At 46.6% G+C, this 14419-nt stretch overlaps 1 protein-coding gene across 5 annotated transcripts in view; it reads right to left on the bottom strand.

Moving 5' to 3' along the window:
• Nucleotides 1–14419, bottom strand: part of JAG2 (jagged canonical Notch ligand 2) — a 288684-nt gene that overhangs the window by 272886 nt on the left and 1379 nt on the right. The window contains exon 1 of one of the 5 annotated variants that reach the window (XM_033952667.1): nucleotides 13227–13390. The exons of the other annotated variants lie outside the window; for them this stretch is intronic. Within the exon in view, the coding sequence (XP_033808558.1) occupies nucleotides 13227–13310 (84 nt within the window). The 5' untranslated portion in view covers nucleotides 13311–13390. Of the gene's footprint in view, nucleotides 1–13226; nucleotides 13391–14419 lie in introns of those variants that run through there. 5 annotated transcript variants of the gene reach the window in all.

Here is a 14419-nt window from a genome sequence, read left to right as displayed (position 1 = left end):
TCCCCATCATCTCCAAGCCCATATATCTCTACCTCACTCCTCTCCCACCACCGTGTCCAATAATTCTCTCGCTCTCCCTCCTCTCTCTAGTTCTCCTCTTTCTTCATCTCTCCATGTGAACCATCTTTCCCTCTCTGACACCCAATTCTCCCAACACTGTTCCCTCCCTCCCTCCATTCTTCAATCCTCTGGTTCATGTGCCCTCCCTCCTTCCTTCATCATTTGTTCAAAGTGCTCACTCCCTCTCGAGTCCCAACATGACCTTCTGCCTCCCTCCAGCAAGTATTTACTTCTGGTCGGCTCTCATGCTGCAATCGTTTTTCTGGTGAAAGCTGTGGGCGGTGATGGCTGGCTCCTCACACGATCCGCGCCTGTGCTGGAAACATTCCATCCCTTCTGTGCCACCCTCTGGTGGGTAGTTTTCTGGCTGGCTCCCTTGCTGCAGTCATTTGCAGGTGTCGTTGGCTCCTCGCGCACGATTCATGGCTAATTCGGAAGCCTTCTCTCCGACATTGTGATATCAAAGGGAACGCTTCTGATACAGCCGCAGATCACACATGAGGAGCCGCCGCCCGCGGATAACTGCAGCAAGGGAGCCGGCCAGAAAAGTAACCATGGGAGGGAGCAGCTGAGCCGCACAAAACTCCTTGTTCAGCTATGGGTTGGACACTCCTGGAGTAGGGGCAGGGAAGAGGATTGGCGTGCGGCTTCGATGCGGAACGCCTGGCTAAAACACGCTTGGGAGAACACTGCAGTACTGTCATTACAGGTTCAAGCATTAATTCTATGAATGGAGCTTCTCTGAAGAGCTCCTGCATATCCTGATTACTCATGGCCTCCAGTGCATCCGTGCTGTGGTAGAGTGCAGTTGTGCATTTCTTGGCATATGCCAGCCCCTCTTTGCCATGAACAAGCTTGGCTACTTCTGTTGCAAGGCATTTCCGAGGCCCTAGCTTCTCTGGCTCTTTCTTGTGTATGTCCAGGATGTGCACAATTTCTGGAAGAGGCAAAAAAGTGAAAAGTTTCAAAAGTCTTTCTATACAGGAGTCCTGTTGTCGGACAAAGAACTGGTAGACATCTTGCCTTGTTATCCTCTGGATGAACTCATAGCCTGTCATTATGTTGCCCAGCTGGTAGAAGCCACCAATCTGGATCCGGCAGTCATAGTGCTGGTGCAAAAAGTAGAAGTCATAGGCCTGGAACATCTGATAGACAAATTCAACTAGGCTCATGCCCTCTGGGCTCTATAGGTGAGACTGCACACTATGCCAGCTCAGCAGCGTGCCCATGCGAAAATGGCAGCCCATCGAGGCCAGAAACTCCACGGTTCTACGTTCCTCATACCAGGCGGAATTCAGGATACTCAGGCTGCCTCCAACCCAGCCAGCAATAGTTCCCCTTAACAGTATCCACGATATCCTGTTTGTCTGTGTCTAGATTGTAAGTTCTTTGAGAAGGGACTGTGTTTGTGACTCTGTACAGCACTGCGAATGTCTGGTAGTGCTATAGACATAGTTAATCATAGTAGCAGTTTTTCAACGTAATTACATTTAGATTAGATCCTTTTTTTTTTTAACTGCAGCTGAAGTTCAGATTCGCAGAATGGCTTTGTACATGGCTCGCTGCTCCTGCGCTCTTTTCGATCCCCCGACTCGCCCCTCTCGGACTCTCTTAGGCTGCTACCTGGTCAACGGTCTCCGACCCCCGCCGCACCCTCCCTGCGTTGAGCTGCACTCAGCCGTAGTGGCTCCGGAGCCCGGCGGCTCACTGGCCTGGTGCGGCTCACGGCCACCAAGAGGTCGGACTCTCGGCTAGAGATGGAGATCGAGCGCTGCCGCTCCAAGTGCCAGTGGGAGCGGATCCCCAAGCTCGTCAACAGCTTTTGGCCAAGCTCATCGCTAAAGGTACAGAGTGGGCCTGGGCCTAGTCAAGCCGCGAAGCCTCGGACTTTCTTGCCAGGCAGACCCGGGGAGGGAGTGTTACTGGAAGCGCCCATTCACTTCTTAATATTTATGAGAGGGGGGGAAGTAATTACAGATAGACAGACTGGGCTTCAGCAATGGGAACTTTACAAAAGTAAATCTGCAGGGGAGTTTGGGTCAGGGCAGAAACGTCAGCAGAACATAACATAAAGAAAAGCCTTCCTATAAGATTATGGCGCTGAAAGTACAGGAACGCCAGTTAGCTGGCAAGTGGCCCACATGTAAGGAGTCAGCTGTGTGTTCAAAACCACAGTACACCGTCTGTGCGCCGCTCTGCAGTAGAAAAAAGTCAGGCTGAGGCGGGAGTCAAATGTTGAACTTCTGGCTCTTCAGGCTGTGCCTGGGGAATCCCCAAGCCGGTGAGAGGGTGTTTAAAAAAAAAATATTTGAGCAGCAGGATTTGCGACTGAGATGGCAGCCGGGCGGTCATCTAAATTAGCTGGGCGGAGTACCCGGCTAAAAGGCTCTAGGGAGAACAGTGCACTTATAGAGAATGATACGAGGACAAATTTTCCCCATCCCCAAAGGCTCTCTCTATCCCTGTCCCATTCCTGCAAACTCTGTCCTCATCTGCACAAGTCTCAAACACTCTAAAATCATAAAGTGTTTGAGGCTTGTGCAGCTAAGGCAGAGTGGTTAAGGCAGAGCTTGTAGGAACACAACAGAAAAGTTAGAACCACTAGAATAGAGTAATGCAAACACCTGTCCCCCCTCCCCACCCCTGATTTCCAGAACAAAGAGATATACTGTATATACTCAAATATAAACCGGATTTGGGGGCCAAAAAATTGGTGTCCTGGTTTATATTCGGGTCATCCTCCAGTAACCACCTGAAACTCTCCCGGACTTCCTGCAAGCCTGCCTTAGGCCGGGACAGGAGTGACCCCTCCCGTCTCCTGCCCGACACTAATAATTACCACCCTCCCTCTTTCCCTCCCTTGTGTACCTGTTCCCTGGTGGTCCAGCTTGTATCCCGCGCTGAAATCTTTTGTAAAGGTAGCAGCCAGCGGCACACCCGGGCCGGCATGCAGGAGCAAGCTTTTCATGCTGCCAGCCAGCCCTACACCGTGGCAGCCTATCAAGAAGCGGTGCATGACCGGCCGGCAGCACGAAAACCTCGTTCCTGCGTGCCGGCCCGCGTGCGCCGCTGGCTGCTACCTTTATAAAGGATTTCAGCGCGGGATACACGTTGGACCACCATGGAACATGTACGTGAGGGAGGATGGTAATTATTAGTGTCTGCCGGGGCAGGAGACGGGAGGGATCCCTCCTGTCCCGGCCTACCAGTAGGTGGTTTCAGTTAAGGGGAAGGGTTAATCTGCTGGCTGGGTTAGAGAGCAGAGGTGAGTACGGGACAATCAAGCCATTGTGACATTGTGATGAGGTTGACTCTTTTTAGGGGGAAGAGGGTATAGGGAAGGAAGGTAAGACAGTGCTCACAGCCTGGCAGGGAGGGGGGGGAGAGTATTCAGAGCCTGGCAGGGTAAGGGGCTTGGTTCACAGCCTGGTAGGGAATGGGACTGAGTGCAGGAGGGAAGGGGGCTGAGTGCAGAACCTTGCAGGGGAGGGAGTGACGGAGGGGACACTGGGTGCAGATCCTGGCAGGGCATGGCACTTGAATATTAAGCCCCCAACTTATATTCAAGTCAGCCATTTTTCCTCCTTTTTGGGGGGAAAAATGGGGGTTTCGACTTATATTCAAGTATATACAGCACTCAAAATTAATCTTAGAATGTGCACGAACACCCTAAATATTCATGAAGCCTTCAAAGCACAAATAATACAGTAATATAATAGAAATAGGCTACAATGACTCTCTAGTCTGCCTAGTATTTGTCTCAAATTATATAATTTAAAAATTTATACACCACCTAAACCTAGGTAGTTTCCATACAAAAAACAATACATCTTACAACTCAAAATCATGCTGTCTTAACATCTACACTGTTATTGAACAGTTCATTTTCATAAATGCACTGACAAATAGTTTAAAAAAAAACTACTGGAAACCAAATTAACACATTTTGCACATAAAAACGTAAATGATCTGATAAGGCATTCTAAAGTTTTACCACAGCCATTGATAACAGAGGCTCTGGTATCTGCAAAATGTACTTTTAACTCCCTATCCACTGCCAACTTCATCCTATTTTCTGATCTTAAAAACTCTCCCTGGTCGATATATCTCAAATAAATTTTGAACACATACTGGCGCAGAACAGTACAAAACCTGATGAACTATTTGACAGCACTTTATACTCCACTCTGAGGAATAGGAAGCAAGTGCAGTTGTTTCAAACTAGGGGTTTATGTGCCATCCGACACCAGTAATCAACCTGACAACCTGAAAGCTGCAGAGCCTTACACCTTGGGCTCCTTTTACTAAGGTGCGCTAGCGTTTTTAACGCGTGCGCTAGCTGAAAAATTACCGCCTGCTTAAAAGGAGGTGGTAGTGGCTAGCGCACGCTATTCCGCGCGTTAAGGCCCTAATGCACTTTTGTAAAAGGAGCCTTTTTGTCTTAATTACCCTAAGGTAGAGCATATTACAATAGTTCACTTGAGTTAATATCATCCCTTGGACCAGACTGAAAATCATAAGGAGCAGATATTGGTTATAACATATACAAAAGATGTAACTAAGCATAACCTGCCTGGATGGTGATTATTTGATTTCCCAAAGACAAGGCAGCATCCAACTGGATATAGAAAGTGCTATCACTAAAGCTACTTCAAAGTGGTGCACAACAAATCATTTCATACAATATGCGAAATTGATCTTGGTAATTTACAGTAAAAAGTTTTTAAATGCCTATATCTTGTTTTAAGTATAACAGAAAATCATTACTAATTTGCAAATGACCCCAATGGCATTAAATGCATATTACTTTATGGGTTCTATGGCAAATGTCAGGTGGAGATTCCAATCTACAGGTATGCGCCACATAACGTCCTTCCAGACATCTGTTCACATTAACGTCCATGGTGTTGTGATTGTTACTTGCTTTAAACTCATTTGAGCTGTCATTGCTTAAGCAATCAACCAGCTCTTATGTAGTCAACGCCAAGGTTTTTTCTTTCACTATGGTCTTTTAGTTACCGAATATGGATCAAAGGCAGTTCTTACCTCATTGGAAGATAGGGGAAATGGTATGATGTAAAAGGTTTAGCATGAAAAAAGTCCAACTTGAACAACATCCACTCTCACAGAACATAATGTGGACATTAAGTGGCACATATCTGTAGCAGAGGAATCAACTGACATCTTTGGCTATATCTTAATGCTATCACATAAATAAGAAAATCTACTTATTCAGAAAAGTGGAATGTCAATATCAAATCTTTAAAATCTACTTTAAACCGCCCCCCCCCAAAAAAAAACAAAAAAAAAAAAAACACAACACAACTGGCAACCAATGAAGATTAACCAAGGACAGATGAGCACTTTCTTGCTACAGCCGGTGGCGATACAGGATGCAGCATTCTGGACTAAGCAGTTTCTCATAAGGACCTTCCTGGAAGGCGCATATTATATTTACACACAAAAGCAATGTTACTTACCGTAACAGTTGTTATCCAGGGACAGCAGGCAGCTATTCTCACTAGTGGGTGATGTCATCCGACAGAGCCCCGATACGGACGTCTCACAAGCATGTTTTGCTTGAAGAAACTTAGAAGTTTCGAAATGCCCGCACCGCGCATGCGCCAGTGCCTTCCCGCCCGATGGACCGGGCGTGTCTCCTCAGTTCAGGTAGCTAGCAGAGAAGCCAACCCAGGGGAGGTGGGTGGGACGTGAGAATAGCTGCCTGCTGTCCCTGGATAACAACTGTTACGGTAAGTAACATTGCTTTATCCCAGGACAAGCAGGCAGGTATTCTCACTAGTGGGTGACCTCCAAGCTAACCTCAATGGGATGGTGGGAGAGTTGGCAACTTAGGAGAATAAATTTTGTAACACTGTTTGGCCAAACTGTCCATCCCGTCTGGAGAAAGTATCCAGACAATAATGAGAGGTGAATGTATGAACCGAGGACCAAGTGGCAGCCTTACAAATCTCCTCAATCGGTGTCGATCTGAGGAAGGCTACAGAGGCTGCCATTGCTCTGACCTTATGGGCTGTGACCTTACAGGGAAGGGGTAGTCCAGCCTGGGCATAGCAGAAAGAGATACAAGCCGCCATCCAGTTGGAAATGGTGCGCTTCGATACAGGTCATCCCAACTTGTTTGGATCAAAGGAAACGAAAAGTTGAGGAGCAGTTCTGTGTGGTTTAGTGAGATCCAGGTAGAAAGCCAAAGCACGCTTACAGTCCAGAGTATGAAGAGCTGATTCTCCAGGATGAGAATGAGGCTTAGGAAAAAACACTGGAAGAACAATGGATTGGTTGAGATGAAAATCAGAGACCACTTTAGGCAGGAATTTTGGATGAGTGCGGAGGACTACCTTGTCATGATGGAATACTGTGAAAGGTGGATCCGCAACTAAGGCCTGAAGCTCACTGACCCTGCGAGCAGACGTGAGGGCTACCAGAAAAACCACTTTCCAAGTGAGAAACTTTAGTGGGGCCGTTTTCAAAGGCTCAAAAGGAGGTTTCATAAGCCGAGAAAGGACAACATTGAGATCCCAAACCACTGGAGGCGGTTTGAGAGGAGGATTGACGTGAAAAAGCCCTTTCATAAATCTGGCAACCACAGGATGAGCAGAAAGAGGTTTCCCCTGTAGAGGCTGATGGAAAGCCGCAATCGCACTCAGGTGGACTCGGATAGACGTCGACTTAAGACCAGACTGAGACAGGTGTAGAAGATAGTCCAACACAGAAGATAGAGAGGCTCGCTGAGGCTCCTTAGAGTTGGAAATACACCAGGAAGAAAATCTAGTCCATTTTTGGGAGTAGCATTGATGAGTAGCAGGCTTCCTGGAAGCCTCCAAGACATCCCTCACCGCCTGGGAAAACTGGTGAGAGGTTACGTTGAGAGGAACCAAGCTGTCAGGTGGAGAGACTGCAGGTTGGGATGAAGCAGAGATCCCTGATGCTGAGTAAGCAGTGAAGGAAATACCGGAAGTAGGAATGGCTCGGGACCACCGAGGAGCTATCAGGATCATGGTGGCACGGTCGGACCTCAGCTTGACCAGAGTCTTCTGAATGAGAGGAAATGGAGGAAACGCATACAGAAAGCGATTCCCCCCAATCCAGCAGAAAAGCATCCGCCTCGAGGCGATGAGGAGTGTAGATCCTGGAGCAGAATTGAGGCAGCTTGAAATTGTGGGGAGCCGCAAAGAGGTCTATCTGAGGCGTTCCCCACAGAGCAAAGATCTGAAGAAGGGACGTGGAATGGAGTGTCCATTCGTGAGGCTGGAGTAGACGACTCAATTTGTCTGCCAAGATATTGTCCTTCCCCTGGATGTAGACAGCCCTGAGGAAGACGTGGTGGTGAACCGCCCAATCCCAGACTCGGAGAGCTTCCTGGCAGAGGGAGGCAGAGCCCGTGCCCCCCTGCTTGGGATGGAGTAAGGAGACTCAAAGCACCGCATGAAGGTCTGATCAAGGAGCTTGTGCAGAGGCAGGTGTAAAGACTCGGCCGGAGGACGAGGCAAGTGCATGGTATCGAGATATTCCATGGAGTAGCGGGACCCCGCATCGAGGGTAATGTCCATGTCATCCGCCATCTGCCTGAGAAATGAGGAAAAGGACAGTTGGTCCGCCAATGCCGGTCTCCGAGAAGGACTAGAAGAAGTCGAGACCTCGGGCTCCACAGAGGCCTGTGAGCAACAGGGCGAGTAAAACACCTCGGGGTCCTCGAACTCCGGCCCGGGAGGAGGAGACCCAGCAGAAGCAGAATACCCCATCCGAGACAATTTCTTATGAGGCGAGACGGTGGAGTGCCGAGAGGAATGCCTCGAAGAGTGTCTGGAGCGATGCCCCTCTCGATGCCTGGAAGGGGATCGAGTCCGCCTGTGAGAATACTGGTCCCCAGAAGCCTCTAAGGAGCAGATAGGACTCGAAGCCGTCGATCGTAGAGGCGGATGCGTCGGAGCCTCCCCGGAAGCCGCCCAGGCTTGATAGGGTGTTCGGAAGAACTCGTCCTGCCTCCTGCTATGCCCAGGACTGGGAGGCCTCGAAGGTGGACGCCACACTGTGTCATGGGGCGGAGTAATAGGTTCCAAAGGAGGCAGGTCACTAAGGGAGGCTTTCCTCAAGGGAATCAGCTCCAATGGCGGCATATCCCCAAGAGGAGCCTTCGTCGATGGAATCGGTTCCAAGGGAGGCATGGCACCAACCGAGGATTGCCTCAAGGAGCTGGACACCGCCCGCCTATCCTCCTTGCCGAGCAACGAGGTCGTGCGGCGCGGAGGAGGGGGCGGCCCGCCCCTCAGGACCGGAACTGGGAGGTCACCCTGGATCGAGGCAATCAGCCGGGGCCCCCATGGTGGTCATGAGTTCCACAAACTGAGCCTCCAGGAGGGACTTCAACGAAGCCAATATGGAGGGATCCGCACCAAACGGGGGCCCTTCCGCACGGTCTTCGCGCAATTTCGGTGCAGTGTGCTTCTGTTTGCCAGCTTTCGGCACTTTAAGCACCACCGGAGGAACTATGGGGGTCGGTACCTGTTCTGAGGAGACAGATGAAGGCACCGGCGCAGAAGACGAGGCCAAAACCGGCGTGAACGAGGCCGGTTTCAAAAGGCCCGAAGCAGCCGGGGAGACAGAGGGCTTTGTCGATGAAGTCGAAGCCCCAGTTGATGTTGAAGCCACAGGATCCAACGAAGCTTCCATCTTGAACATGGACTCCCACAGCAGGCAGCGACGCTTAAACGCTCGCGCCGTCAAAGTGGAGCAAGGCCGGCACGATTTCGGAAAATGATCCGGGCCCAGGCACTGGAGACAACGTCGATGAGGGTCCCTGAGCGAAATCGCGCGCTGGCACTTGCTGCACTTTTTAAAACCGGTGATCAGCCGGGACATAGGCCGGAAAAGCTCCGCCGCAAGGTCGAAGGCGCGGGGCCCAAGCCACGCGGTCGACCCGGTGTCGGAAGGAAAAATTTTTTTTTTTTTTTGAAAAAGAAATCAAAGAAAGAAAGAAACACACGGGAGAGCCCAACAGAACCCAACCCGCGGGAATTAGAAGGCAAAAAACAGATTCAATGGGCGCAGAATTGAAGTTGAACTTCTCAGCTCCGCGGAAGTTTCTTCAAGCAAGACATGCTTGTGAGACGTCCGTATCGGGGCTCTGTCGGATGACATCACCCACTAGTGAGAATAGCTGCCTGCTTGTCCTGGGATAATATCACTTTAATGTAAGAGTATGCTGAAAGATTGGAGAAACTGGGGCTCTGGAAAAGTGGAGGCTTAGAGGGGACATGATAGAGACTTACAAGATCATGAAGGGCATAGAGAAAGTGGAGAGGGACAGATTCTTCAAACTTTCGAAAACTACAAGAACAAGAGGGCATTCGGAAAAATTAGGAGGGGACAGATTCAGAACCAATGCTAGGAAGTTCTTCTTCACCCAAAGGGTGGTGGACACCTGGAAAGCACTTCCAGAAGGTGTGATAGGACAGAGTACGGTATTGGGGTTCAAGAAAGGATTGGATGATTTCCTGAAGGAAAAGGGGATAGAAGGGTATAGATAGAGGATTTCTATAAAGGTCCTGGACCTGATGGGCCACCGTGTGAGCAGACTGCTGGGCATGATGGACCTCTGGTCTGACACAGCAGAGGCACTGCTTATGTTCTTAATATTCATCAATGTGCATAGCCTGAAGACAGGTTTATCACATTCTGAACCCTAAGTTAGCACATCTCAGTAACAACTGATCAAATCTGCATTAAAAAGTATGACAGAAATAAGTTACAGCAATCTCATTTAGGCAAAACCCATTCCAGTAAGTTCATAACTTGAATCAAGGCCAATTTCTTCCCCCTTCGCCCCTTTTACTAAACCGTGATAACAATTATTAATTCAGGGAGCCGCGTTGAATGCTCCGCACACTCAGAGTTCTGATGAGCATCGGGAGAAGCACAGAGAATTCAGCGCAGCTCCCTGCACTAATAACCACTATCACAGTTTAGTAAAAGGGGGAGTTAATGCCTTAATTGGTTACTCCCCCCAAAAAAAAAACAAAAACAACAAAAAAACACTTTCCTTTCACCTCCACCACTTCAAGAATTTGAGAAACTGTTAAAATGAAGTTTGGTCCTTGATATTAAAGGCAATACATTTTTAAAGAACCGCTAACAGTATTGTGTGAATGCATCATCATATATATCAACTTCTTGCCAGATATAGTCCATAATCCTATACAAATATAATCTTTGGCCTACCATAAGAAGTTACCATTCTACAGAATGTTTCTTTATGATGACAGTAAAGGTAGATTCTTTAATAGGAAACTAGAAAGCTTCATTGAGTTAAAGGGGCAACAGCCACCTCCTACAACTTTTCTGTTCACTATATCATTGCTATATATTTCAGCTGTCAGCCATAGAACATTAATATCTGGAAGTTATAATTGATTGGGAAAACATGTTCTCATTCTCCATCGTGCACAACTGGAGCATGCAAAGTTTTTGCATCACATGCAGCTCTTCTATCACATCCAACCACAAGGCACCTCAATAGTTCAAATAAAACAACTAAATCGCCCAAATGTTTATTCTCCAAAGTCCCTTTGGCCTCTTGAGTTGGCAGCCCATCACCAAAACAAACCAACACAATGAGAATAAGTCTTAAATCTTGACTCTAAGGCTACAATTTATACATAAAGCAACCAATTGGATCAACCAGATTGAACCATTTACCTACCATGACTTTCCTTTTTTGCAACCAAGAATCCATTGAATTTTATGCTATGCTTTCTTGAAGTCAATTAGCATTTTATCCCACTTGTTGCATGACATGCCTTTTCACAAGTTCCAACCTACTATTTGAAACAACTAAGAGATTAGGATAGATGTGTTCTTTAGACATGTCACTAGCTAATTTATTAAGGCTACATACTCAACTGTAGCCTTGTCATATACAAAATGGGAAAGTCTTGACTATATTGTAAATACATAATACTACTCGTAGCTGTCTGCATTTCTCAAACTCATAGTATGCCTATTAAAAAATAATAAAATCAGAGGCAGATATTTGAAAGGTTTAAGCTCCTTACAGGCCTTGCAAAATTTACTAGAACCCAGTGCTTAAATTAAACTCCAAAAGCTGGAAACCTAAAAAGATAAGAATGGGTGCTAACAGGAACAGATTTAGACAAACTGAAGTCAAGAGCATAACACTGTTTTTCAGTGTCAGACACCTAAATTGTACTTGTAATCTAGAGCAGAGTTTCCCAAACTGTGGGTTGTGAATTCAAATGAGATCATGACGCTATGTCATAACCTGGGCAAGTATAGGCTTATGACATTTGTAAAGAGCCTCAGGGTCGTGTATTTTGTGGCTATATTAAGGGCATCATAGCTACTGAATGTCTGAAAAGTAGTAATCTCAGTAAATGGCATGCCAACATTTCTTTGAATTTTTAGATGAACAAATTTAGGTTTCTAGATTAATTGAAAACAGGGGATAAATTTAGGCACAATATCAAAGTTCTTATATAACTTGTCAGAGAACACACCTCACCTCCTAAAATGTTTCTGTTCCCTTAAAAGTTACTTGGGAGCACAGTATTTTAAAACTACAATGATTCCCTGCTTATGAAACAAAAACTACAATGGACTGCAGTTTCTTATAAATGGTCTAATACTCCCTGTGCACCAACTTGTAATGCTAATCTCTTTTTTTTTTTTTAAACCCACCACAAAGGCTCATCAGAAGCTTTAATTGTAATACCATAAAAATGACAATATCCATAATTTCAGCACCATGTGTGGCATCCATCAATATCTACTTGAAAATCTTCTCATTGTTTTGCATAATCCTGCTGTTTATCCCTAGTCATTACTATTTCTTGCATAGCTCATGCTTTCCAAGGACTAGTAGAACTAATGTGCAATAAAGTTCTACTGTTAGTAGGGGGAACACAGCACATTTCAGTTGGACTCCCATGCCCTTTCCCCAGAACATCGCTCAATGTCCCACAAATCTCAAAGCGAGATAGCCCCAACACTAAAGGTGTTTGTCAAATCTAGATACATTTTTTGAAGTTTATGGAGGTGTACAAGAATAAGCAAGTTAAGTAAAGTTACCAAGACCTGCAAATAACCCAGACATCTGTCCCCAACTTTCTTGGAGGTGTTAAGATGCAGAGATTAATATAAAGCAAGATCTTTTAAACTAAATTATAGCTCAATTCCTAGATTCCCCTGATAAGGGAATATATTGAACATAAAAAGCTAATAAAGTGAAGTAATAGAGGAAGCCTGTCAGTTGGGGGATAGGAACTTAATTTTTTTTAGATCATTTATACTGTACTACACATACAGGTAACTCCCCTGGACTGCAATAGACTCTCAGGCTTAAATTTGTTTCAGTCTCCTACTTTGCTTGCCAACACCACTATCAATGTCTAAATTTCAAAACCCAAAGATGATTGAAAATGGGAATAAAAAGGGGAAGCTTCCCCCCTACGAATGAGTTAAGCCTCTGCATTTTTAACCACAGAGACAGTAAGTACACCACCCTTAACCCACAAGTACCTTGGGGGGGAGGGGTTTTACAAGGATTAGTTTTTGATGATGGTCGTTTTGTTCCCATTTTTGTGATAGTTAGCCATCATCCCCTTTCACCACTAATTAAAAAGGTAAGACACAACACACTACTAATTTATATATGGCTTCTAGGCTGTACACATTCTATACTGGTACTTCCTGTTCCTAGTGGGCTCGCAAAGTTTTATACCGGGGATTAAAGAGAGTAGGTGACTTGTCCAAGGTCATAAGGACTCATTTAGGAACAGTGCCGAGGGTATACTGTGCAACAAATCCGAGTTTTCAGCTGAGAATAACTGACAAAAAAGCCATATATGTAATGGGATGTAGGAATACAGTTTATTGAGAGTTGAACACAAACATGGGGCACCCCCTACACAGGAACCCAAAACATAATTCTAGAAATTAAGGGGGGAGGTGCTTTCTGTATAGCATATCAAGAGTTTACATCGGGTTTTGTTCGGTATGTTGGGGTGTTTGTTTGTTTTTTTCAAACTAACCACAGTCGAAAACAGACGTCGAACATGACTGTGAAGGAGGAAAGAGAATGAACAATGAACCAATGAACAGCTATCCTAAGCAAGCGGTGCTTTTCTTACATTCTTAAGAAATTTAATAAAGAATAAGTTGTGCAGCTTAAGGATGGAAGTTTTAGGATTGAAGACAGTTTCCCTAAAGGTCATCCAGTGGCGCCGGCTCGCTCCCTTCAGGCCGCAGGTATCATCACCACACGCGCTTCTTCAGCACGCGCCAGGTCCTCTGATGCCACCCAGCGGCAGCGCCTTTACTGCGGCAGAGGTTCCCACCCACTAATACAACAGCAACAACGCCAACCCTCCCTCCGCTTAGGTCCCACGAGACTGCGGCCCCGCCACAAAAACACACGCCCTCCCCTCCCCAACAGTGATGTAACTCTAGGCGGCACGCGCTCGGGAACACGCGGGGCGGGCTTCTCCCTCCAGGCGCTGCCAGGAGCGCATCCGCGGCGGTGGCGGCGCCTCTTTCCTCCAGCGCCGCACACTAGCAGATCTGGCGCCTGAACTGAGGGCACGGAGCGCGTGCCGCCACCACCCCCCTCCCCCTCCCCCTCCCCAAGGACTCCCGCCTTCGAGCCAAAAATACTCCCGGTCCTTTCTGTATCGCAGGAACCGCCGACACCTGTACTAAGCTTCATTCTTAAGATCCTGTAGCTTCGACACACCCATTGAGAAACGCTTCCCGATTTTATTTTATTTTTTTAAAGCGGATAATACAGGGACTCCACCGCCTCCCCTCAGTGATCGATAATAACGGAATGAGTACTCACGGCAGCTGCAACCCCACAACTACTAAGGGGGGAAAAAAAGTCGTTAGGCACCAGCACGAGCAATCGAATCCACACGACCTCTGCAGGCTTAAGCCAATTTACTGTACAATATCCTGGCCACCGTTTAGAAAACGGTATGCAAGCCTGAATTAACTGGGGCTTGGTAGCTATGCAAGCTCACAAGAATTACGAGATCCAAATTTGGGTTCCATGACTGAGATCTAACATACAACAATAGCACCCACTAGCTCTAAACAACTTAATTAAAGTAGCGGAACATTTTGTAGAATGGGTCTAAATGCATAGCTACACAAAGAAACAATGCTAATCGACCGGGAATTCAATTGCACAATATTTAGCGCTGGTATTGCTCGTTACCACAGTTTGATTTATTAAAAAAAAAATATATATATATATATATATCCTAATATTCAACATACTGCTCCACATAGTTAATGGGGAGGAGGGGAAAGGTTTTCATTCACT

The sequence above is a fragment of the Geotrypetes seraphini genome, chromosome 7, assembly GCF_902459505.1.
Source record: "Geotrypetes seraphini chromosome 7, aGeoSer1.1, whole genome shotgun sequence".
Taxonomy (NCBI): domain Eukaryota; kingdom Metazoa; phylum Chordata; class Amphibia; order Gymnophiona; family Dermophiidae; genus Geotrypetes; species Geotrypetes seraphini.
The sequence above is the reverse complement of the archived record's forward strand: the minus strand, read 5'-3'. Positions and strand labels throughout refer to the sequence as shown.